The sequence below is a fragment of the Poecilia reticulata genome, linkage group LG12 (assembly GCF_000633615.1).
Source record: "Poecilia reticulata strain Guanapo linkage group LG12, Guppy_female_1.0+MT, whole genome shotgun sequence".
NCBI classification, from domain to species: Eukaryota; Metazoa; Chordata; class Actinopteri; order Cyprinodontiformes; family Poeciliidae; genus Poecilia; species Poecilia reticulata.
Window position 1 is genome coordinate 6,069,954 of NC_024342.1, and position 24,891 is coordinate 6,094,844.

General features: G+C 40.1%; 3 protein-coding genes across 11 annotated transcripts in view; 2 read left to right on the forward strand and 1 right to left on the reverse strand.

Annotated features, from left to right (window-relative positions):
• Positions 1-808: 808 nt before the first annotated feature.
• fbp1b (fructose-1,6-bisphosphatase 1b) lies at positions 809-4,586 on the reverse strand. The gene is made up of 8 exons (XM_008423515.1): positions 4,330-4,586; positions 3,820-3,982; positions 3,640-3,732; positions 1,886-2,026; positions 1,632-1,769; positions 1,397-1,516; positions 1,101-1,290; positions 809-1,002 (listed from the first exon to the last, which is right to left on the reverse strand). The coding sequence occupies exons 1-7, from the start codon at positions 4,497-4,499 to the stop codon at positions 1,102-1,104; spliced, it is 1,014 nt and encodes a 337-aa protein (XP_008421737.1). The 5' UTR covers positions 4,500-4,586; the 3' UTR covers positions 809-1,002; position 1,101.
• A 1,452-nt stretch (positions 4,587-6,038) lies between these two features.
• On the forward strand, positions 6,039-19,444 carry LOC103473351 (KN motif and ankyrin repeat domain-containing protein 1-like). 6 transcript variants are annotated; one of them, XM_008423517.2, is made up of 12 exons: positions 6,039-6,083; positions 7,531-7,600; positions 8,341-10,824; positions 11,823-11,954; positions 13,420-13,528; positions 13,641-13,796; positions 13,926-14,013; positions 14,255-14,474; positions 16,396-16,538; positions 17,118-17,318; positions 17,527-17,622; positions 18,988-19,444. In XM_008423517.2, exons 2-12 carry the CDS (start codon positions 7,555-7,557, stop codon positions 19,051-19,053), a joined length of 3,741 nt encoding a protein of 1,246 aa, XP_008421739.1. In that variant the 5' UTR covers positions 6,039-6,083; positions 7,531-7,554; the 3' UTR covers positions 19,054-19,444. The 6 variants fall into 6 exon arrangements, with proteins under 6 accessions (XP_008421739.1, XP_008421740.1, XP_008421741.1 ...); XM_008423518.2 differs by lacking the exon at positions 6,039-6,083 and adding an exon at positions 6,100-6,267 and having other exon boundaries at positions 14,258-14,474; XM_008423519.2 differs by lacking the exon at positions 6,039-6,083 and adding an exon at positions 6,100-6,267 and having other exon boundaries at positions 11,823-11,888.
• A 4,669-nt stretch (positions 19,445-24,113) lies between these two features.
• The window catches only part of LOC103473353 (probable global transcription activator SNF2L2), a 10,803-nt gene continuing 10,025 nt past the window's right edge, over positions 24,114-24,891 (forward strand). For 2 of the 4 annotated variants that reach the window (XM_008423524.2, XM_008423526.2), the window contains exons 1-2: positions 24,114-24,492; positions 24,685-24,726. In XM_008423524.2, coding sequence (XP_008421746.1) covers positions 24,406-24,492; positions 24,685-24,726 — 129 coding nt within the window. In that variant the 5' untranslated portion in view covers positions 24,114-24,405. The remainder of the gene's footprint in view (positions 24,493-24,684; positions 24,727-24,891) is intronic. The other 2 variants (XM_008423525.2, XM_008423527.2) reach the window with 1 other exon arrangement.

The window sequence follows — 24,891 nt, forward strand, 5'->3', positions numbered from 1 at the left end:
ATATATAATCCTAGAAAATTAAGTCATGTCACAGAAATGTAAAACTTTAGTTTGAAAAWTTTTTTTTTTTTGGTACTTATGTAGATTATCTCATGTCAGAATTTTGATTAATCTGCACAAATTGTTCTATACCAGCGATTAGAGTGATGAGATGTAGTTCAGATGGTAGTTTTTAATGAATAGAAGACAAACAAAAATTAAAAACTAGTTTTTTGTCGCAGCATAAGTAAGTGTTCTACTATTTTGTAATGTTCAAGATGTTAACTCAAAATCAAAAAGTTTTTTGATTTTGAGTTATAAAAAACAATATGACTCGCATCTCCAAATACTACCTATCCAACACCGGACTCTTTCCCCATGGGCAAAAAGTGGGGTTTTTCATACATATTTTTATAGAAATTTCTTACAAATTGCATTTTTTGCTACAAGAATTTTGTGAGACCATATTTATTTTACATCATAGCACAACAGCAGGTTTATGTCAGAGAAAATTAGTGTTCACTTCTGTGGAGGGGAGCAGATCTTTCCCTGTGACGATCACCAAACCACATTTTCAAGTACCTGTTGCTTTTTTCTTGGTTTTTTTATGATATGTAAACATGCATTATTTTTCCCTCAACAAAAATCTGAGTATTCGCAAACATACAGTGACTTACAGGCGTATTCTTACAGCTTGAACTTTTTCACGTTTTTTCACAGTGCAACTACAAATTTGAATGTATTCTGTTAGGAGAATTGAAGGGACTGTAAATGGATAACTTGTCGTTACTTACACAACGTTCAGTACAAAGAAGCTACACGTAGGAAACTCGGTGATATGTGATTGTTTTATTTAAAAAATACAGGGTAGCTTCTCTGAGAACAGCAAACTGCAACACCAGAGGGAAGGGTTTGGTTTCTTTATCAGTGCAGCCCAGCGATTGGGTAATAACAAAACAGATGTTTTGTATCTTGGTTGTTTTTTTATCAGCCTTGACATGAGTTACGACCACTGGAGGGAACCTGACAAAGAACAGAGAGGCAAAGAGATTTGAGCAACGTGACGGTGTTCTCGTTGACGTCTGCTCTGTGGTTTTATGAGTTAGTAAAGGAGCGAGTACCTCATTTGTTATGCTTCTTGTACATGGAAAGATACTCTTGCACATCGTCAGGGGATCCCAAGATGACAGGGACTCTCTGGTGGATGTTGGTGGGCTGGATGTCCAGAACGTTCTCTGACCCGGTGGTGGCCTTGCCTCCTGCCTGCTCCATGATGAAGGCCATGGGGTTGCATTCATACAGAAGCCTCAGCTGAACGAACAAGACGAGACGATTGGTTTTGGTTGGGTATTTAAATAGATTTAACAAGGATTACCTGAAGAAGATTGTTTTGCTTTCAGAATCTCTGCTTGCTCACCTTGCCCTTTGGACTCTTGACGTTGGCAGGGTATAAGAAGATCCCGCCGTACACCAGTGTTCGATGAACATCTGCCACCATCGAGCCAATATATCTGCTGCCGTAAGGTGCAGAACCATCCTGGATACAAGATTCACAGAGTTCAAACTTTGAATACATTACAAATATAAATATATATCATCGGTTTATGATTACCAGAGTCTCATTGGGTGTGCTGTGCTTGCATTGGCTTTACCTCTGGGTGTTTCTTCTTGTGAAGGTACTCCGTCACGTCCGGATAAAAATGCTGTGCATACCCTTCGTTCAAACTGTAGATTTTACCCTTCTTCTTGATCTTCACGTCTCGGTCTACCAAAATGAACTCGCCGATTGCCTGGAGAGAAGCGTCGTTAAAAATAACATTTTAGCATTGGATGCAGTTGCCCAATCTTTGTCCAAGCTGGAGGAAGTTGAGGAAAAGCAAGGAAGTGGTAAAATCTCCGGTCTTACGGGGTCCAGCATGAAGCCGTTCACGCCCTGCCCAGTGGAGATGACCATCATGGTGGCGCTGCCGTACAAGGCGTAACCAGCTGCTACGATGTTTCTGCCGGGCTGCAGGGCGTCCTGCTCACATGGCTCGCCAGCTGTGGTCTGTGGAAAATGAGGAGTAATTTTCAGAAAATGGAGCCGAGACGTGGGAAAACCAACACGACTTAATGAACACGTATGTTGTTCTGGACATTTCTGCAAATGTAGGGTTCCGTTTCATTTTTCCGAGGCAAATTTCAAAGGCTGACGGGATGTAAAACCATTACAGTTTCAAATTAGGTCAAGTCAACCCTCATTCCTATAAACTCAAGGCTCTGTCAACCTTGTGTGTAAAATCGCCACGGTTATGTTGTAAAATGAACAAGTACTTCATTTAATTCTGTGTTTTAATTACTTGTTAAGTCAAAACATAGATCTGTGAAACAACACATCAAACCCAAATTAATCGAGTTTCAGGTTCGAAAATCAGTGGAATTAGCCAAGTAACATCCTCCGTGACACTGTTAGTGCTACAAAGAAATAACAACGTATTCATCTGCATTTTGTGCTCTTAGAATATCTATAATTGTTAATAGGGGACCGTAAACAGACATAAGTGTTAGAAAAGCATGTAAACTGTTTTGTTCCAGGAGCTATAAATAGACTTTATATGAAAATAAACCGCAGAGTGAACAAGAAAAAAAGAACATAAAATCTGTTTAAATGACCATTTGTTAATGGTCATTTCTAATAGTTGAAAAAAGAAAATAAAGTCTTTTTATTTGACTCATAAACTCTACAAGGCAACAAGTGGGTCACTACTGTTAATGAAATGAAACCACACAAAGCTAAACTGAATTGTTTAACATTCCCATAACATCATATTCTCCCAATACATAGCAATATTCTACAGGTGAATGATGAAATCCATATTACATGTAGGTGAAAAGACAGATCAATATCAACAATTCATTCGTGGTTTTTTTTTCTTATTTACACATGGTTTTCACTTCTTTTTACATATAAAAATCGGAGAAGCGTCGCATGCATTTGTATTCTCTCCCCTTTACTTTAATGCCCCTTAAAAATCCAGTTTGCCTTAAGAAGTCACCGCAAACAGTCTACTAGTGTTCACAATTGTTCTCCATCAAATCTCTGAGGTCTGTCTTCACAGAACGGTAACATTTTTACCGAGATAAAATTACACACAGCTGGACTGCTGGACAAGATGACGTCTAAAGGCAATTTACTGCCTCTGATTTTATCAAGATGCGTCAGAGTAAGAGAGGTTGAATATAAATAAATGCACGACACAATTTATCAGTTGCAAAAAAATTTTTTTTCAAAATGAATAAGCGATATAATTTTCCTTTCGCCTCATAGTTATGCACCAGTTTGTGTTGACCTGTCAGGTAAAAAATGCCAATGATCCTCACTGATGTTTGGGGTTGTAATATTTACTGTACGTCGATGGTTTTATAGTTCTTTGGGAAAGAATAACAGCAATAACTGAACTGTTTACCTTATTCTACCAGAAGGAGGCGCTAGAAGACAAACATTGAAGAGTCCATGTGTTCCTGCTGTGTGCAAGCATCGATTGCTGTTTTTAGATGCAAGCGTGTTTAAAACATGTCTTTTAAAAAAGACCCACAGCTGCATTTTCCCCCCCCATCTTTTTGCAAACAATAACGACATAATATATTTCCATGTATTTCTAATTAAACAGAGTCACCGACCTTTTTGTAGATGGCAAAAATTGTCCCAATGGAGACAAGACAGTCGATGTTGGAAGATCCATCTAGTGGGTCAAAGCAGACGATGTACTTTCCCTTCATAACGACAGGAAAAACTGTTATTATCATTATTAAGAGGAGGTAACAGAAATCTTCTGACAAACATAATAACTGCACGCATACTCTCTTATCTGGCTCCACTATGATGGCTTTCTCATCTTCCTCCGAGACCAGGACACAGGAGGTGAAGGACGACTTGATCATGTTGATCACCAGGTCGTTGGACAGGATGTCCAGCTTCTTCACCTGGTCGCCCGTCACGTTGGTGCTTCCAGCGATCCCATATCTGCACACCGAGAAAAGAGGAGTTATCTTTACAGCAAAAGCTGAATTTTTACATCAATAAATCAAATATTGATTGTGATGTAATGATGGAAACAAAGCAAAATAAAAATATTCTGCAGTAACGAGTTAAGCTGGTCCATTGTGTCCTCAACCTCTGGACTCAGCGGTTGTGTACAGCATGACCAAAGGTAAACTGCATGCTGATTTTCATGCTCTCATATTGACTAAAATTGGTTCATTGGACAGATAACTGCTATTTAAATTGCAAAAATGTAAGAGTTTAAGAGAAATGAATGCACATTTTTGCAATACTTTATTGCTTTAAATAAAATATTGAGTGCTACTCACAGGTTAGCAATCCCAGCCTTCCTGACTGCAGAGGAAATAGCTTTGACAGCGGTGCAGATGGAGTTCAGCAGGGTTGTCAGCTCTCCAGTTCCTTGGGCCTTCCTGCCTTCCTCCAGAACAAACCTGGTGAGGGTCACCACGTTGGTGTCGAAAGCTCCTCTATCGGACATTCTGCTGGCTTCCTGACCTGCTGGGACCTAATGCTGAAAGGGGCAGAGGAAAGAGTGTGTCCAGCGTTAAAAGTGGACTCTAGAGCAAAGTTAGGAGATGTTAGAGGGGCGTGCAGATCTTCCAGCCAGTCAGAGTTGATGAAATCAACACTGTGTCTGAAAGAGCAAAGTCCAAAGATAGTGGACGTGTGTGTGTGTTTTTTTTAAAGCAGCACTTGCAGATATTGAACAGTTAAAAAGGTGTTTTGCCAATATAGTATACATTTAGATTCAAACTATTTAAGTTGATGTGATATGTTTTGACAGTAACTGAATGCATACCCACAGGCATCCCAAAGTCAGCACTTTTCTCAATCAGCCTTGCAAACTGCTTAATGTTGCTTTTCACAGCATGATCCTGTAAAAGTCTAAAGTTCGAGGTGCATTTGGGTAAGAATGGTTTCTCTGTGTGCAGATTATCGGCTTACTGAACCGTCCATTTGCAATGAATAGATAAAATGGAGCAAGAGTACATCATTTGCATAGATCATAAGATTATTTAGGTATAAGTCTTATCACAAAACAGGCTGGGAATCTGCTTCACAACAAAACTTACATTGAACTTTGAACTTCAGACGACCTCAGAAACGCTACCATGAGGTAATGAATGACTGGTCTTTTCAGGATCTGGTTGAAAGTGAATGTGTAGCTGGGATTTTAATAAACTTAAAAGCAAAATAAATGTATAAATCAATCTGTAAAAAAAAAAGATAAAATCAGGATAAATTTTAAAGCTAGTAAAATTAGCAATTTGAAGAAAAAAATACACAAAAAAACGCCATACTTTAATGCTAAAAACCTTGTATAGGGGTATTTCCAAACTTGTCCACACGATGTCGCTGTTCATCGTGGAACGTAACTTCCACGATGAACAGCGACTGCTTCACTGGCTGCAGGTGAATAAATGGGGTAAAAATGAAATAAATAAATAAATAAATAATGTTTATATAATATATTATATACTAGTATAATTATTATAATTATTATTATTGCTGTTTATTTATTTGTTTACGCTAGGCCACTTCAGTAAATTTGAATAATATTTAAAAGTCCTTTGTGTTTAGTTATTTCTTATATATTAATTAGAGTCAGACTGGTGCGTTCAAACTATCAATTTTTTTTTAAATCGATCATTTTTTCACACCAAAGAAAAACACATTTGTCTATTTTTACACAAATGAAAACTCTGCGCCTTGATGATTTAAAATATGCTTAATACCTGCTTAATAATTGTTATCTTCCAAGGTGTTCTTAATCTGACAAACGAGCGTCATCAACGATGTATTTTCTAATCAGATTAGAAGATTAACATGGAATTGAATTTTATTTTCGGGAGTTTTAATTTTCCCATCGTAAAGATGACCACATCGACTCACAACAGAGCTATAAAGATAATACATGCTTTGTAATCAAAGACGAGAACAGAACTGATGAATATTTCACTACGACCATCGCTCATCACATGAAATGCCTCCCTGCCAGCAGCGCCTTGTCTGCGCAGGCGCAGTGACGGACCTAACCAGTTGGGAAGAAAACTTTGCTAAGGTGAGGGTTAATGGGAAAAAGCATCGATGAAAGACGAAATGCGACAACGTAGGGGTAACCTCCGCACACTGACGGCGCTGTTTGACTTTTCTCGAGTACTGAGTTAATTAAAAACTAGAGTTTTATGGTCTGCATCACACTAATGAGCCGCGAGCTTCTATTCTGTGCTCCTGCTGCTACGCAGGTGAGTTTTAAAGGTACCAGGCTTCACTGAGAACTCAAGTTTTAAGTGGTTGCCCTTCCGTGGTTTAAACCTGGTGTGTTTGCCATAACTTAACCATGCTAGTAGTTCATAATGGCTACAAGGAATCAGGTTTATTCAGTATTCATCCTTTATAACCTTACAAGAGAGAGGATTTATTATACTTTCAAACGTTATTGCTAGACTTCTGCCTTCACTGGCTGAAGTGAAGGCTCTTTAAAAAGCTTCTCAACTAGCAGAGAAAAACGACTACTCTGAAGAGTGTTTTTCGACACACTGACATGTATCTAAAAAAGTTGATCATAACTTTTTATGTTATGATCAACATAACATAAAATGTAACAGCTTAGTAGTTATAAATATTACATGTGAACATTGTTTAAATTTTTTATGATCATCACTGGCAGGTTAGGATTTTGGGAGAGTGGGGGGTTTAGCTAAATATACCATTTTGTTCTCACTTCTGTGCACACCCTTGAATTTGAAGAATATATTTGGGACATTTAATCATATTAGCATTTAGTGTTGGTGGCTGTAGGAAACCTGACCTGAAAGAGACCAGAGATATTCAAGTTATATGATTGCGCTTCCTTTATAAGTTGCTCAGAGAGTTTTGGAGAGACTCTCTGAGCAAGATTTTTCTAGCTGATGAGTATTTCTGAAGGGAAATTTGAAAACCATATGGCAGACAAGAACACAGACTTGCATGCAAAGGAAATGACAAATGAAAGGAAATACAAACTTAGTTGCCCAACCATGAAGGCTGGTTCTGTCAGTATTTGCCTTTTTGTTATGCTGGCTAATATTTATGTACCACACCTCTCACCCAATGAACCCTATGCCCACTTATTATTACTATTAATTAATTCACATTAGTTCCTTGTTTTACATTTTTACTATATCCCTTGCAGTCTTTGACTAAGTCTTTAACGAAAGCAAGAATACACATAAAAGGGGAGGCATCCTTAAGTCCTCTAAATGCTGAGAACAGCAGCTGCTTACTGATGAGAAATTGATATGGAAGTTGTGCCATGAGTCTTAGCTTATTCCTCAGATGAGTTTTGCAGAATTAGCTATCATGTGGCCTAGCCAGGTATTGCATTACCTCTATGCAAGCACTGTACAGTCAGCTGTTATTGAACCTGGGCTTGGAGAGAGAAAGTGGACACAAAAGTGAGGCAGTGAGAGAAAGGACTAATAACTGTGATGTAAAGCAAAGTGTGTGTACCGTTCCTTTTTTTACAGTATTTACACACGGATTGGACGTAAATGGACATTATGGCTCAAAACAATTATACCCTGAGAGACGTGCCAGGTAACTATCGATTTTCTATTATTGATCTCAAGTGTTACAGTTCATAATCATTTCTGAATGATTTGTACATCTCTGTGTGTCTCATATGTGTTCAGGTATTACATTACAGATTTATATTCTGAGCTTACAAGGATTTGAAGTCCTCTAGTTTGAGGCAACATTTGCTAAATAAATACAAATGAAATAAGATGCAAGTGTATTGTTTCAAGTAGTTGCTCTACTTTTTGTTTACTCACTGTCTAAAATAATTGGAGGATGTCTGTGGTTTAAAAACTTGCCAAGACAGAGAATAGCTGGGCATTTAGAGGGAGAGTTTTTGCAGTAATTATAGAGTGGATTCAGTCTATGTAGAGAGACACAGCATTTTGGAAAGGAATGGCTGCTCAAAACAGCGCCTGTGTGAGTGGAAAGGCTTCCTGTGTCCCTCCTCCTCTGGTGGGATAGGCTAACAGAGATTATGGTCAAAAGCCGTTCATGGTGGAAGAAGGCTTTTGACTTGAGTAGCAATGTGCATAGAGGAGCACATCGTGCTGAGGTAAGGACAAAGCTGTATTTTTGTTTTGTAATGTGTAGTTTTCAGTAAATTTTGAATCAAATATAAAAAATGTAATGTATGTACTGTTTACTTCGATGTTTATCCCATAAACTTGTGTTCCTTCTCTGATTGCTTCAGTTTTATTTGTTTTTATAAATGCATTTACATGTTTCTGAGAATTAAAGCTCGACTCCTGGCCCAACAGATCAAAAGAGCGAAGACTGTATTCCTGAATATCAGGGAACTGAATCCCATTATCAGTTGGACTTGGGTGGCATCCAAAACATTATCACTATGAAGCGCCTAAGCCTTAAAAGAAGGCCCAGAGGAGTTCTCAACGATGTGGAAAAAACACAGAGTGGAGCTTCAAGTGGCCCGGCGCATTCTGCCGAGTCCCTGTCATTACCTGGCAACGATGGCACGAGATTACTGGGCATGTCTTCGTCAGCCAAAGGTCGACCTCCGTTACCTCCTCCACATAGTTCCTTACTGGATGACAGACGTTCCAAGGGTGAAGGTCCAGGCAACTCTCAGAGACACACAGAACCAAAACCTCAACAAACTGAGAGAAATGCAGCTTCACAAAGGCCAAGCCCTGGGGTAGAACAGTCAGTCTTGGAGACTCATAAACACATAAGCCAGTCTCCACCTCAACCCCTTCCCCGTCGCCGATTAGCTAGCTTTGGAGGCATAAGCCCTTCTGGGTCACACTCACCCTTCACAGGCCTGGGTGCATATAATCAAAACAACAATGGCAACAAGCCTGATGACAATATGAGTGCCCACCTTACCTCATCCCTCGGAAGCAGAGGCAGCACCGGGTGCCTGAAGTTGAGCCCACAGAGTTCTGGCAGAAGTACTCCAGTTACAAGCCTTGGGTCTATGCACCTACAACATGTCCGTGATCAGATGGTGGTAGCTCTAAAAAAGCTAAAGGAGTTGGAGGAGCAGGTGAAAATCATTCCTATTCTTCAAGTCAAAATATCTGTCCTTCAGGAAGAAAAGAGGCAGTTGGTCTCTCAGCTGAGTGACAGCAAGAGTATAAATGACATGACCTGGAAAACATGTCTTGGAGAAGATGGGATTGACTTTGAGAATAAACGGCACACAGAAGCAGAGTCCGAAGGCACCAATGAAAATGTTTATACTGACTTTAGAGAGTTCAGGGAGCTCACTGAAGAGATGCAGGCATTGGAAAGAACCATCAAAGGAGGTCATATGCTTTCATGGCAAGAAAAAGGGCATGGTCTATTGCACAAAAATACTACTAAGTTTATTGGCATTAAAACTGATATTGATATGAAAATGACTTTATCTAAAACCTCAAAAGAAAACAAATCTGTGCACACAGACCGAGTAGAAACCAGATCCATTGCAACAGAAGTGACTGAAGTCAGTCTTGGGATTCACACAAAACATGAAGCAGAGCTTGAAGCCCAGCAACTACTAAATGCTGCCTTAAAGGAGAGGATTTCCCAGTTAGAAACCGAGTTAAAAGAATCAGCTCTACAGACAGAGTTGACCCGTCTAAAACTGGAACTTCAGGCAGCAGGAGCCAGGAACCGTGTTGACAAGTCCTGCTTTGCTAAGCCGCACACTGAAAGTGTAGGCACAACAACAAGACCGTGCACTCAAAGTCAGGGAGTCGGCAATCACAAAGAGTTTCAAGATGCCAGCACTGGAGAAGCAGCAGAAACAAAAACTGTGGGGGTATCTTGCAAGCCTAAAACGACGGATATTTGTACAGGCCTGGATGTGCCCATGAGCCACTGGGAGATTAGGGAGAGAGTGGAGACCAGCGACAAAGCTGTTGGGATACACGTTTTCACAAGCACAGTGAGAGTTGGGACAGAGATAAAGTTATCTGATGCCGAAAGCAACACAGAGTTACCGCTAGAAAAGCAAGTGTTTCAGAAAGAAAAAGTGAAGTGTCATTCTGTGGCTTGTGGGGCCTACTCTGTTGACTTGACTATTTGCGAGTCAAAGGATATGATTTCCCAAGGTATTACCACAGATTCAATCAGAAGAGTCGATCAGGGAATACTGGCATCGCCCCAAATGGCTTCCCAGCGTACCAACACAGTATCCAGTTCAGTGTCTCGCTTCACCAACACCAGTCAAACCTTCAGCAACGACTCCAGCACAAACACACTCCTCAGCAAGCATGACAAGCACACCAACACCAGCCACACGTTCACTCGGACCATATCAGTTGGCAATGGGGTAGGAGGGATTATTTGCACAACGGAAAGCCGCACAGTTGGTGTAAATACAGCGAATTTAGAGTGTTATTCAAAACTACCACCAGACACAGTGAACAAGGCAACCCGAGACTGTGGTGTTGGGTTAACAAACATTTATGAGAATTTCCTTGTGGGACTAAAAACACGCAACATGGCCTCCGGACCATCTCACATTCCTGACCCTATCAAGACAAGGAGCATAGGTGTAGGTGACGGTAGGATACGTGATTTTTCTGTGTCATCTTGTGCACCTAAGCCAAAGTTCCAGCAGCCTTCACAATTTCAGTGGGATCACGAACTGAACCATTACATAGAGAAGATGCACAGGCTCTTAAAGGAGCATGGGGACCAAAGTGACCATTACCCCAGCTCCAAACCACTGAGCAATATCAAAAGTATGACAGAAGGAGAGGCAGTTATACATCGATTCACCTCTCATCCAGCAGGTAAGACGATAGAGGTTCCAATTTATTGCTTAACATGTAGGTAATTGTTCTGATACATATTCAAAACAACACCTTTAACAGGACAAAAAGTAAAAAAATTTCCCCCTCTCAAACCATAACACGTCATCCCACCAGGTATTAAAAGATTTTATAGGCCGGATGTTTTCTTTGGAAGAAAATTCTGCTATTTTCCTTCTGTGATTTCATTCTTATTGTGGAGAAAACAGAAGATTACATGCTGAACAAAATCAATACTCATTGGAAAATGTCACTGTCAGACTTTCTGACCAGTTTCCATCTGGTGTTTTCAGCAATTCTGGGTAAAACAGTGTGGTCCTAGCTTTCTCTCAGTATTGAGGAATATCTTTACATCATTATATAACATAAGGCTGAACAAGTTTATGCCCTTCTGACTGATGCCTTTGTAGAAATTTATTTTATTTTATTTTTTTGTAAAATCCTACAAGGATGGGCAAGCTGTATTTTATGTGCATTAGATCCACTGTAATTTATTGCATTATTATTTTGTCCTGTTCCATGTTTACTTGTGTTCTGGCATTTGCTTTTTCTTTTTTTTATGTTGTTTCTTTTTCATTTATATTTTGTCATTCTAAATTCCCTTACATGTACAGCAATTTGGGCCACTTATGTTTTGAAATATGCTTACAAATAAATTTCACTTTGAGATGTAAGATCCAGAAGATAAAATACTGAAATTACATTAAAATGTATTTTGAGAAGGTACTATTTGAATTGTGTGGACACTTATAGAACCAGATTGTTGCACATTTTTATGCTATTTGTCCCTCCTAGCAATTCTTTGTCTGTTGTGTCACCTTATACTTTTAAGTTACTTATTATAATCTTATTTTTTCTACATCTGGAATTTGACACTTTTGAGAGCCCCCCCCTAAAAAGCCCTAATACGTAAAATGCATTGTTTATCAGTTGTGTCATTTTGATGCTAATCTTTCCTCTTCTTTTCACTGCTGTAACAGATTTGCTTTTCCCATCTCGACCTTTAAATGTCTCCAAAGAACACTCGGAAATCTCCCAACAAGATGGTAATGAATCAGAGGTGAAGAAAATGATAAAAATGTTAGAGCAACAAGCGGCCTCCGCACTGCAAGGCAAGCAGAGTTCGTTCTGTTTACGTGTATCCTACGCTGCGTGTCTCAGGTTTATCTCCTTTAGAAACTCTCTCAATGTCCAATGCTAATGAGTCAGGCTTAAAGATTTTTCACAGTGCAGTATAAAGCTGTTTAAAGATCCGGCAATGTGGCTCCCTTTGGTTTGGCCTGTGGCATGCACTTGTAATGTTTGGAATGATATTTGGTTTTGGAATCCGTCTTGTCCCACATAGCAGTTTGTGGCTTTGGATCTAAAATTAAAAGGGCTTCGTAGGAGGAACCGGTGTCTGGAAATGCTTTCTCCCTTTTCTTGACGTGGAAGAATTTTAGCGATTACATGACTTCAAAACTGACTGAGTTTGTTTTGTATTGCACGATTATTAGAAGTGGTCTGCATCTCAGAAGATGCAGATCAATGCAGCACATTGAATGAAAATTAAACGGCTTTTGACACTTTGCAACTATAGATTTCAATGGACTTCATGAGGGGATTTATGTGGTAGATCATCACAACGTGTGGAAGGAAAACAAAAACAGTTCCATACAACAATCTAAGGAGTGTCACATTCATATACATTAAGTCTCCATTAGTGTGATAGGCTTAAAAAAATCGAGTTCATCCAAACGGGTTCAATACTCATCGAATTTGCAAACAGAGTTTACTTGTGTGTAGTTCAGGATCATTGTAACAGACAGCTAGAGAAGATTTCTGCCAAGTTCTAATTGTAGTTTTAATATAATCCACATAGCGGGTAAAATAAACATGTGGAACAATGTGCTCTTCTCAAATGAAACCCAAAATGTAACTTTTTGGCTTACTTAAAAAAAAATCCCATCCCATCATGAGAAAACCAAGTCTGCACCCTGAACACACCGTCGCTCTGGTCATTAACGTCAGTAGCAGCGTCATGCTGATGCACTACATCCGGTCTTACTGAACCTGAACCATTTAGGTGAAAAATTCAGACTCTATTGGTGCAAAGCAAAATTGCAGCCAAAAATATGGCTGATGGATGCCACACTTTTTAGATTTAGATTTTTATTTGAAAAAAAAAAAATGCTAAAAATGTATCATCTTTCATTTTTGTTGTTTGTTTTTGGTCAATCATAGACATCTCTCATAAATTATAGTGAATTAGAGGTTTAACTATGACAAACCATGTAAAGAGACTAAAGTACTTTGCAAGGAACTGCAAATGACGAATGAAATGCAAAACTTGCTGTGATATTTGACTATTAACCTACAACACACGTCAAAGATGTTCTTCATTTTAGATGTAAAATAACATTATTTAAAATGTTTGCACTTTACAAACAGACAGACTTATGGTTGTTGTTGTTTTTTTTTCTTGGATAAAACCTTTTGGGGAGTTTGAATGGAGATACACTGCTTTTGTATGTGAGCAATGAACATTCATGAATGCAGTTAAATCCTAAGAGTGAAGGCCTGTGTTTTCACTTCCAGACAGGTCAGCTAACGCCGCTAAGCCGTGGTCTGCCATGAAGAAACAGGGCGCTGACCAGTGCCACAGCAGCAACAGGAAAAGCATGAAATTTATGAAGGTGTCTGCAGGGTAAGTTTTTAACTTCCAGGAAGGATTTACAGCTGGAGTCCTCAAACGGTGGTGATGAATTAATTCAGTCTTAGGTGAATTTTAGCTTTTATGTATCGTCTTGGTTCGATAGATTGGAGCCGACATCCGCTTGCGAGCCCGAGGAAAGAGAAGGAAGAGGAAGTGACACCGTTAGAAAGGTTTCCCCAGAAGGATGGCAAGCAAAAAAGGGAAAAGATGGCTCCAACAAAGGATCAAAAGGCAGTTTGAAATTATCTAGACAACACAGGTAATGTAGAAAGTGTCTGTGTGAGTTTTAGGGTGTTACAAACTTTCTACAGTAACAACATAAAACAGCATCAGCTTGATTTTCATGTGAAATTTTCTTCTGACCAAAACTAACTTTGCTACTTTTCAGATGCAATCTAAGTGAAAGGATGTTTTCTGCGTGCCAAGCTTTAAAGATGCACCTGAGCGAGAACCCGGCCATGTCCAGCAGAGAACTGGTATGTTATTCAAGAGGCGACAGTCGTCAGCATGTCTGCAGTTTTTCTCTAGTGCATCTTTTAATCTCATCTTTCCACATCCATCAGCGCTTTTGGCCGCTTGTCTGGTTTGTCTCAGTCGCATGCCAACCAAATGTCACTTTTTGATCCAAAATCCGGTTTGCTTTGCAAAATAAATCCTGAAAGTGTTCAGACGTACGTTGGTTATTTTTCCCAAGTCTCCCTCTTTTCTCCCTTGCAGCAGGATTGCCTCTGCTTGCTCCAGCAAGAGTGGTTCTCCGTTTCCAGCCAGAAGTCGGCCGCTCCTGACACAGTAGGGGAGTACTTGTCTGCGTTCCAGATGATTTCACCCTCAGTGCTGCAACACGTAGTCAACATGGCTGACGGCAACGGAAACACAGCGCTGCACTACAGCGTGTCTCACTCCAACTTTGGTGTTGTCAAGAAATTGCTTGATGCAGGTACATGAATATTTCCTTTAAAAGCTAACCTTAGCAATGAATCCATTTTTTCACTACATGACTGAACGTTCACAGGTGTGTTATAGTATATGCTAATTTCAACCATCTTAATGCTCCTTTTCAGTACAAAGCTACTCTGATATCTACAAATTCTTATATGTTTTACTTCAAATAATTTAGATATCAAAATTTTGTTTATAACTGAAGTGTTTAGAAAATGAATTGCTTTTTTTTTATCTTAAATTGTTTCGTGTCTGAGCTGCACAGTGGCGCAGTTGGTAGAGCTGTTGCCTTGCAGCAAGAAGGTTCTGGGTTCAATTCCCAGCCTGGGGTCTTTCTGCATGGAGTTTGCATGTTCTCCCTGTGCATGCGTGGGTTTTCTCCGGGTACTCCGGTTTCCTCCCACAGTCCAAAAACATGACTGTCAGGTTAATTGGCCTCTCTAAATTGTCCCTAGGTGTGAGAGTGTGTGTGCATGGTTGTGTGTCTCTGTGTTGCCCTGCGACAGACTGGCGACCTGTCCAGGGTGACCCCGCCTCTCGCCTGGAACGTTAGCTGGAGATGGGCACCAGCAACCCTCCCAACCCCACTGAGGGACAAGGGTGAAAGAAAATGGATGGATGGATGTTTCGTGTCTTTGAGCTTATTTTCCTTTGCTTTGATAGCTGCAAAAATGAAATCCAGTGCGGTCAATTGATCATTCCAAGCGCCGCTCAATGCACCAAGGAAATGGCCAGTTAGAGTCCAGACCCAAATCAAGTTGAACATCTGTGGTATAAACCAATCATCGCTTTTCACAAACATTCTCCGTCTAATCCGTCATAATCTCAGAAGACTTGCAGCTGTAACGGTGATCACAGTTTTTTTTCCTACCGAGTATTAAATCAGGGGGACTGAATGAAAAGCTGTGCCAAACTTTTCAGAATAGAAAAAAATGCACAAATACGTGGAAAGTTCAGGTTCTAATGTGATCAAATGTGAAAGAGTTGAAGTGGTATTAACAAACCTGCAAGTTGTTATGCAGAAGTTGCATTCCAGACTCCAAATCCTGTTTTTCCATGACATTTATATCCCATTTCATAAACGATTTCTTAACTTCTCTGCACAGAGTAGTATAAATCGTCTTCTATTTTTTGCACTGATTGACTTTTTGACTGACTTGCTAAGAAACCCAAAGATCATACAACTCAAGGCGAGGCTATTCAGGTCCTCCACAATGTAAGTGGAAGTGGCAGACAGATTTACAACATCGCTGCTGCAGGTTGCAAAAGCCAATCAATTTGAGGCAAGCAACCGCGGAGCATAAATATTTTAAGAATTTATTATTTTTCAATGTCACATCCAGGCATCAATCATGCTCCTGAGTGAGCATAATTATTATGTTTCTTGGAAAAGGCTGGCAGTGAAATATCAACCGTCCGTCACTGGCAAACGTCCAGACCTTCACGAAATGTGAGAAGCTGGGATGTGTCAAGGTCGTTTGATGCTTCATATTATCATCTTATTTTTATCTAACTGTTTTGTCACACTGCAGCCACATTGTTGTTTTTGTTTTTGTTTTGTTTTTTAGCTTTTCTGCTGTGTCTATAAATTATTGCTTAAGAGAAAGCTTGCAGTAGATGTTATGAAAACGGTTATACATACACAGCAAAAAAACACAAAATCTCACAATGTGTTTCTGGTCTAGTTTCTAGTGCAAATATCTTGGTGTCCTTAAAAGGGAACATAACTAATTGTTCTAATTCCTTAATATTATAACAATGAAAAAGCACTATTTCGGTGTGACAGTATATTACCATCTACTTAGATTTCACACTTTTTCTTGCTGCATTTTGAAACTTGATTGAGTCAGAGTATCGTAGCATATTTATGTTCTTGTTGACTTTAACGTCTTTTTTTTTTTTTTATGTTCTCACCACAGAGGTGTGCAACGTGAATCAGCAGAATGCAGCGGGTTACACCCCCGTGATGCTGGCTGCACTCGCCGCCGTGGAGCGTCCTGACGACATGAGGGTGGTGGAGCAGCTCTTCTCTAAGGGAGACGTCAACGCCAAGGCCATCCAGGTCGACTCCGTACTAATTCAAAGAGTTTGATAAAGATATAGAATTACAATCAATTGTCCTTTTTGTGAGGGTGGGTTTTGGCGTGAGGGGTTGATTAATTATTGTTTAATTACATTGTAAAAAACGGAAAAAAAAGACGAAACACTGAATAATTTTTTAGACTGCATGTCTTGCCCCCGCATCTACATTTTAATGACACTGTTTACTTATTAATTTGTCTTTTAAAGTTGCCTTATTGCAATCCTTTCAGTTTATTTTTAGCCTTTCACTTAGCAGCAAAATTATCTGTAGTCAAAATTTGTTTACTCTTCTAAAGAAGCTTTAATTTACTCACTAAGAGATATATGAAAGTGTTCATATCCAATTGGGATTTTGCGGTACACAAAGTAATTTTACAGATTAAATTCTAATCATTCATTTTTAGCCTCTCTAACATAAATAACTGAACTTTATCTTTCCCTAAATAAAACCCAGTGCGACTAAATGCCCTCAGAGTCCAGATCAATGTGAAAATGTCATTTCTCTACATTCACTGCCATCATAAACACAACTTTGTGAGTGGGACGCCTCTCTCTGCAGGCCGGTCAGACGGCTCTGATGCTAGCCGTGAGCCACGGCAGGCTGGACATGGTCCGGGCTCTCCTGGCGCAGGGGGCAAAGGTCAACATCCAGGACGACGAGGGCTCCACAGCGCTGATGTGCGCCAGCGAGCACGGCCACGTCGACATCGTCAAGCTGCTCCTGGCGCAGCCCAACTGCGATGCCACCCTGACTGACAGTGTGAGTCATTTCCTCCAGCAGCTGCTGTCAGCACGCTGGCTTCACGCTGGGAAGAAGAGGGTTCCCACAAATCCTGTTAACGTGGCGTAAATGTGAAGGAATTCTCGTGATTTATTTGTTTGTTTGTTTTTTCATTTTTTGTTAGGCAGAATATTGACAACTCTGTATTTTAAAGCATCATAACTTGAGGTATTCTCTGGGCCAACAGGATGACAGCTCGGCCCTGTCTGTTGCTTTAGAAGCTGGTCACAATGACATTGCCGTCCTGCTTTACGCCCATGCCAACTTCTCCCGATGCACAGCGGTAAGCCGAGATGCTAACAAATGCACTCAAAACTAAGCAGTAGGGAAGCACAACCCAAATCCACTTCTTGTGACCAAATGCGACATCTACCTGTTTTTGTTTTTTTTCACCGTACTCAGAATGCCTCAATTCCAATCTTTTCACCCTCGCTTCCATACATGGTGCTAATTCTGATACGTGTTCAATATTTTTTAAAACGTCTGCAATCTGAGCAATCAAGTCGTATTTTATCTGGCTTCTGTGTCACCGAACCCAGGCATGCGTCATAATTTTGCACCAGAAGAAACCAGAAGCAGTAAATCTCACAACGGCTGAAAAATTATGATTATGAACTTATGAAAGAAGTCTGTCACATCACAACCCCACCGCTCTTAGCTCCGACTGCATCCAAACAGACCTCCCTACAGAAACTGCAGTCGTTGCCATTAGTCGTGCTTTCTTATTAGGTTCCTTCGGGTTGTTGTGATCTTGTGACAACACTGTCGGCCCTCATTTCTGAATAAACACTTTAAAATCCATAAACGGCTCCATCCATTATTAATGCCGTAAACCAGAGGTTCCCAAACAGTGGGGCGCCGTCTGGATGTAAAAAAAAAAAAAAAACCTGAACGCTGTATGCTCTGGGTTTTTACCTTAGAATGGCCAACTCTGTTATTCCTCTGTCAATTTAATACAGTAGGGGCTTCCACACCTCCCATATCTGTGTCCTCTGTCACTTTTATCAGCAGTCAAAACTGTTTAATCCGTTGTTAACATGTATTAACCTGTTTTTCTGAGCCACCTTTTAACGCAACATGAGCGCTACAGCGCTCGCGCTGGGTTTACACCTGTGCGCCGTGAAGGAGACCTGCTGCTGCTGTGCAGAGCTGCACAGGTGTGTTAGAATCATGTCAGCAAACCAGAAAAACACAAAGAACTTTTCACAGTTTTTCCCCCAAACTAACTGACTGTTGAGTAAAGCTGTTGGATGCAGGTAAAGTTAGCTAAAAGATGACTAGCTAATATCAATAGATCACCTTAAGCTTAACAAGTAGCCTGTAGGCTACTGGTGTTGTCTATGTTCAGCTACGTACATTCATTTTGCCCCCCAAAAACGTCGTTCCCCCCACCCTCCCCCGCTCGCACAAGTCATTAAACTAGACAGCTATTTGTAGGCCATTGGGGGGCCCAGAAAGTGTTTGGAAACCACTGGGGGGGCCCAGGAGAAAAGGTCTGGGAACCACTGCCATAAACAATGCGCCGCTGGGTGATGTCAGCGTGGATGCGGGTCGTTTGGGGACGTAAACCTGCTGTGTGTGGCTAATGTGTGAGCTCATCTGTTTTTTCTCAACATAATTTGCTTGTATTTGTGGATCATGTCTACAGGGAGCAGCTCGACACAGCGGCAGGTTTCCCTCATCCTCAGGAGGATGGAGCATCTTCGAAACCTGAAGGGATTTCCATCATTTTTACTCTTAATGCCCTAGCAACAAACCAACAGTGTTATTTTTTTTTTAATCTAATAGCACAATGCTATTTTTATTTTTATTTTTTACTGTGCATATTTGCACTATATGTCAGCATGGCAAAGTAGTTAACAATTTGTCACAATAGATTAGATCAGTTTCAATTAATATGATTAAGTATTTGTGGGGTTTCTTGGAAAATATTTACTTTAATATAATGCAACTTTTATCGGATGGCATGAAATTATTTAAAGCATTTCTTATGATATACTAAAATTAGCATCTTTTCCTATTCTCATATTATTTAAACATGATACCAGAGCCACATAATTCTAAGTTATAATTTTTTTTGGTGCTGTTTAAAATGTAAATTTTTTGTTTCATTTGTTATATTATTGAACCTATTAAATTAATTTTGGAAAGCAGAAGGTTGAGCTTTTGTTCTGATTTTGTTTTGAAAATGTGGCTGCAAGAACAGATGAGCTGTCTCCTTCTTCTATTTTCTTGCATAATTCATTATGTTTGATTTCTGCAGCTTATTGATGTCTCAAGTTTTATTGTTTGTACTTTTTTGTTTGTTTGTTTATTGTGGCTCCTAGCAAGTTATTTTAGTGGAATTTTGCGTGACAGATCAGCACAAAGGAGCAGGAAAAAACTCCCCTAAATGTTCAAAGATTGGATGGAACATCAACTTTTAAGTCATGCCAAAATCTGGGCTTTGACTAGGCCATTTAAACATGTGCTCTGAGCATTCCACCACTTTGTAGCTTTTTTTTGTGTGTGTGTGTGTGTGTGTGTGTGTTTGACTTTGATCATTTTCCCCATCTCTTCTGAATGAAATTATCCCAGCAGCATGATGTTACAAACCCTTTTTTATTTTTTTATTTTTTGCCGGGAGGGACGATGTTTTCAGGGCCTCACTTTACATGCGGGTCAAAAAGATGTAATTTCAATATCATTTGCTGTATGAACACTTTTGGGAGCTGCACTGTAAAATCTGCCAGGCCATTTTAAACACAGACTGTGTGAGACCTTCAGCAGCCGATCCCACGACTCCCAACAGTTACCGTCCCAGAAGCCATGTTCACACACTTCTCACCTCCTAATCTCTCTATTCGCACAATCCCACCCACGGATAGCGGGAATTGTCCTTTTGGACTTATCCTCGCCTCTGTCTTTTTCAGCCTCCTTGAGAGCTTTGACAGACAATTTCATAAGGTTGATGCAACGGGCGTTTTAATTTTTCAAACCTCCTCGGAGAACAAGCTCTGACTGACTGGGTTTGAGACCTGACACTGAATCCCAGCACAGAGAGCTGATCAAAATACTCCAGTCACTACCCCTGATTGTGTGACACTTTATTAAAAGTGAATCTTAATTTCAGCGACTGCTGCATCATTCATGATTTTTGTTTTTTTTGGGGGGGGAACTAGTTGTACCCTAGAGTTCTTTGTATTTTAATGAGCGTCTCACATTAGATGCAGTATTTATGCGTGTGACTATTGGTGAATAAATATGAGTCAGAATAATCATGGAAGGACTTGTGTCCATGCGCCAAACGGCGTCTTTTTCATTGAAGCACTGAGCTTCTGTCCAGATGCATTAAGGTGTTTCTTGCATCTAAAAAAAAAAAGAATAAATATATATATATATCTATCAATCAAAAGTGTGAAATCCTGCCAGCATGCCAGGGTCTCCCCCTCTTCCTCCTTCTCTTCTCCATTCCTCAGAGATGGCGCGTCTCCGACTGAGAACAAGCCGCCTGACTCATTTCCCGGCAACAGCAGTAAAACACAATGATTTACAAGGTCCAATAACAAAAAAATTGCAGTTGCCATGGCAACAGCCGTTTTGAGCAAGTGGGTCTCGAGCGTTAATCTGAGACGAATACCTCTCGTTGGCTGAGGTCAACCCCATCCGCTCGTGTGACTTTTTGTCTAAAGTTGAAAGCGTATCTGATATATATTAATTAAAAATAATAATAATAAAAAATGCTCTCACTATTTAAATAAATAATGCAAATTATATTAGCTGACATGCCAAGAATAAAAACAACAAAAAAAGAATTCACAATTTCATGCCGGTAATGCAAATTAATCCCTTTATGCTCGAGACGCGGGGGGGGGGGGAGRGAAAACGCAGCATCTGACTATGGACTATGTTCAGAGATGTGCTGCTGCTGTGCTGCATGATTATGACATGAAGTCTGAGTCGTTTTATCTTACATTTCAGGCCTGGGAGCCACGCAACCTGTCTTCACGCTCACAGTTCACCAGTTTGTCATCTTTTGTAAAGCGCTTCTCTGTTTTGTGTTGGCCTGTTTGAAAACACAGCGCATACTGTACAGGAGAGAGATATTAAGAAAATGTAACAAATGAATTATCTAGTGTAGTTATCCTGTTGTAAAACTGAAGGTCAAAAGTGTTTCAGTGGTAAAAATAAAAAATCTTGTTTTGGGTAAGTCAGAATTTGCTAGACTTTGGTGGTCATTAAATAACTGCTTGTAGAGAGAAAGCAGCTGAAAGGCTTTTAAATCATTTAATTTGGGCAACATACTTAGATTTGAATGAGCTGCTACCAGGGTAAGTAAAGTAAACACTTCCATACCTCAGTAGTGTAAGTACGCTTCCCTAGAAAAAAAGTCAATTTCAACTTTTGCTAGAAAGGTTCTTGCGTTTTAATTCGGTTCTGTCTGCATGCCACGTTTATGCTGATTCTGGCTTTTAAGTTTCCTACATTATGAATTTAAATTAAACTTTCTAGCAACCAGAAATCCACAAAACATATTGAAAGGTTTATTTGAAGCTAATTAGGCTGATGGATGTATAGGCTTAATCTTCAAGCAATGTTTTTTTTTTACTCTCCTAATGTCATAACTCAAAAAAGGCCTAGATTATTGTATCTCAATCAATTGTATGACTGCTGGGTTCTGACTGATCTAGAAAATATATTTCTACAAGTCAAAAGCAATATTTGCTATATGTATAAAGGCATTTTTTTCAGCATTTTACCACTGATTACTTAACAAAAAAATAAAATAATTGTTCTCATAACTAGGCTGCACAGTGGCGCAGTTGGTAGAGCTGTTGCCTTGCAGCAAGAAGGTTCTGGGTTCGATTCCCGGTCTGGGGTCTTTCTGCATGGAGTTTGCATGTTCTCCCTGTGCATGCATGGGTTTTCTCCGGGTACTCCGGTTTCCTCCCACAGTCCAAAAACATGTCAGGTTCATTGGCCTCTCCAAATTGCCCCTAGGTGTGAGTGTGTGTTTGCATGGTTGTTTGTCCTGTGTGTCTCTGTGTTGCCCTGCGATAGACTGGCAACCTGTCCAGGGTGACCCCGCCTCTCGCCCGAAATGTTAGCTGGAGATGGGCACCAGCAACCCTCCCGACCCCACTGAGGGACAAGGGTGCAAGAAAATGGATGGATGGCTCTCGTAACTATAACGACAACAAAGAAATGCAACAAAAGCTTGCCAAACATTGATGTTTGGGGGCTCAAATACAGGCATGATGCTGGCAGAGTCATGGTAAGACGGGAGCATAACAAGGAACCGAATAGAGTTTTACAAAACTGGAAACAACAAGGAGCACCAAGAGAGAGGTTTCCCACAGAGCGCCACGACGGGCCGAGCGGCAGGTAGAAAGCAGCAAAATCCGACTTTGACAGAAGAGAACCAAAGTGTGTAAGAACCGGGGAAGGTGTGCTGGAACAAGGAGCAGGTGATTTATTAAGTAATGTTCAGCTGTGGGGAGAGAACATAAAACGGAGCTACTAACGGGAATCAGACTGGAAATGAGAGAGAAAAAAAATATCTGATTGCAATCGAACACAGAGAGTGAATAAGAAAACTCAGGAATCCACAGAAAGTACAGACCTAACAAAATCAAAACAGGCCCAAGCAAAGTCTCCAGGATCGCCTTACACTTCAGGCTTTAGTTGACTACACTTTGCTCTACTGGTTTTGTTGCTTTGGCCACAGCGTGCAGACGTCTTTAACTTAAATAGACCTTAATTAGTTAGTTTTGTGCAAACAGCTTGGCCTGCTGCCTTAAAAAATAGAAGCAGATCAGATCAATAATGCTGCTTTCACTTGCCAATCATTAATAAGATAACTTCAGCGTTACAAGCAGGGGTCTCAAACTCAACTTCTGTTCAATCGCCTCCCCCCCCTACATATTCAATGGCTGGATTTCCTCTTCAATGGGCAATCAGATTTTACAGAGTCCTGCTAAAAAAAAAAAAGAATGAAATTTCTTGGTGAACTGTAAACTTCAGTGAATCAGTAGTAGTAGTAAAGTTGTTCCGAGTTCACAAAACTCTATAACATGTCTGCCTCTGAATATCTTAAAAAAAAAAAAAAAACAATACAAGAATTAGTATAGATTTTGCAGGGGCCTAGTCAAAGTCCAAATGTTAATCTAGGTGAAGATACTGGGTGCAGGACCTTAAACGGGATCATGCTCGTGCTTGAAAACCCTGCAGTGTCGCCAAATGAAAACAATTCCGTAAAGAAGAGTGGGTCAAAACTCCACCACAGTGATGCAAAGGCGCAAAACTATATATGGCGATTTCCTTTTGGCAGCTTCTACAACCTTAAAATGCCTTTTTGTTGTCGTTTTTGTTCTTCTACAACATAAGATGTTCTCCACTATCACACATTGATCAAACAATAGAAACTAACTGAATCTACATGCCAGATGACAATATATATATATATATATATATATATATATATATATATATATATAGTCTTGCCTGTCTGATTTGAAATACATTTATGTCATTAACAGGAGTTTAAGTCACTGTGGAAATCAGCTTTTCCCCTCATTTCTATGTAGCTACGTTCCTGTCGTGTGAGCCATAACGTTTTGCACAACATGCTGGAAGACGAATAAAGAAAAAAAAATCGAATCGTTTCACAGAAACCAGATGTGCTTGAATTGTAGCCCGAACTGGGCTGCTTTCCTGCTATTGTTTCAGCTCCAGCAGCGATCAGTGCTGCAGATTTTCAGTCATTTGCCAACATCCCCTCTACCCCTCCACCATCTCTCTCTCTCTCTCTTTTTTTTCAGCTTTCGTAGAGGGGAGTCAAGTGTAATTTGAGTCAATAACACTCGTGCAATAATTGGAATAATTTCCAGGCTGCCTATATAAATGTAAAAGCTGCGGTTTGTTGTGGCTGCTGCGCCTTTAACGTCTCTGGAACAGCGCAACATTTTTTTAAAAAAAGGGGGGAAAAAAGACAGAAGTAATTACAAAAAAAAAAGGAGGGTGTGAGAACTTTTAACAGCGGGGGTGGGAAGACAAGAAGAAAAAAACACACATCTGGGGGGAAAAAATGAAGGAGACGAGCTTCACGGGGCCTGTCACAATCAAGAAAGGAAAATACTCCCGAAAGCTGCAGAAAGGAAAGGAGAAGAGATGGGTATGGCATTAATATCTTTTCTTTTTTTTTTTTTTTTTTTTTTTTTTAAATACCCAGCCCCATTGATTTGTGTATGAAAAACATAGCGCTTTTATTCTCCCCCCTTCTGGGCTCCGCTTTCTGAGTGATCAGCTGATGAAGAGACTAGCAGCACGCCGCTATGCTGCTTTGCTAATTCTCTTCCCCCCACAGCTGCAGCCGATCCCGATAGCCAGCCTTGCAGACTGCACTCAGGTAAATATCCTCCTCCATGTCTTTCTGTCTCCTCGGGCTCCGGATTCAGCCAGGCTACATCGCATGGGGAAGGGAGGAAGAGATGGATATTTTAAAAAAAAGAAAAGAAAAAAAGTGTGTGTGTGTGTGTGAGAGAGAGAGAGAGAGAGAGAGAGAGAGAGAGAG

Excerpts from the sequence above, each read along its gene's own strand:
- fbp1b (XM_008423515.1), bottom strand. The coding sequence starts at position 4,499 with ATGTCCGATAGAGGAGCTTTCGACACCAACGTGGTGACCCTCACCAGG. Across the intron at positions 2,027-3,639 it reads TTTTTGCCATCTACAAAAAG|ACCACAGCTGGCGAGCCATG; the intron begins GTCGGTGACTCT and ends CATTTTCCACAG. Across the intron at positions 1,291-1,396 it reads TCAAGAGTCCAAAGGGCAAG|CTGAGGCTTCTGTATGAATG; the intron begins GTGAGCAAGCAG and ends TTGTTCGTTCAG.
- LOC103473351 (XM_008423517.2), top strand. The coding sequence starts at position 7,555 with ATGGACATTATGGCTCAAAACAATTATACCCTGAGAGACGTGCCAG. Across the intron at positions 11,955-13,419 it reads AGCGGCCTCCGCACTGCAAG|ACAGGTCAGCTAACGCCGCT; the intron begins GCAAGCAGAGTT and ends TTTCACTTCCAG. Across the intron at positions 14,475-16,395 it reads CAAGAAATTGCTTGATGCAG|AGGTGTGCAACGTGAATCAG; the intron begins GTACATGAATAT and ends TTCTCACCACAG.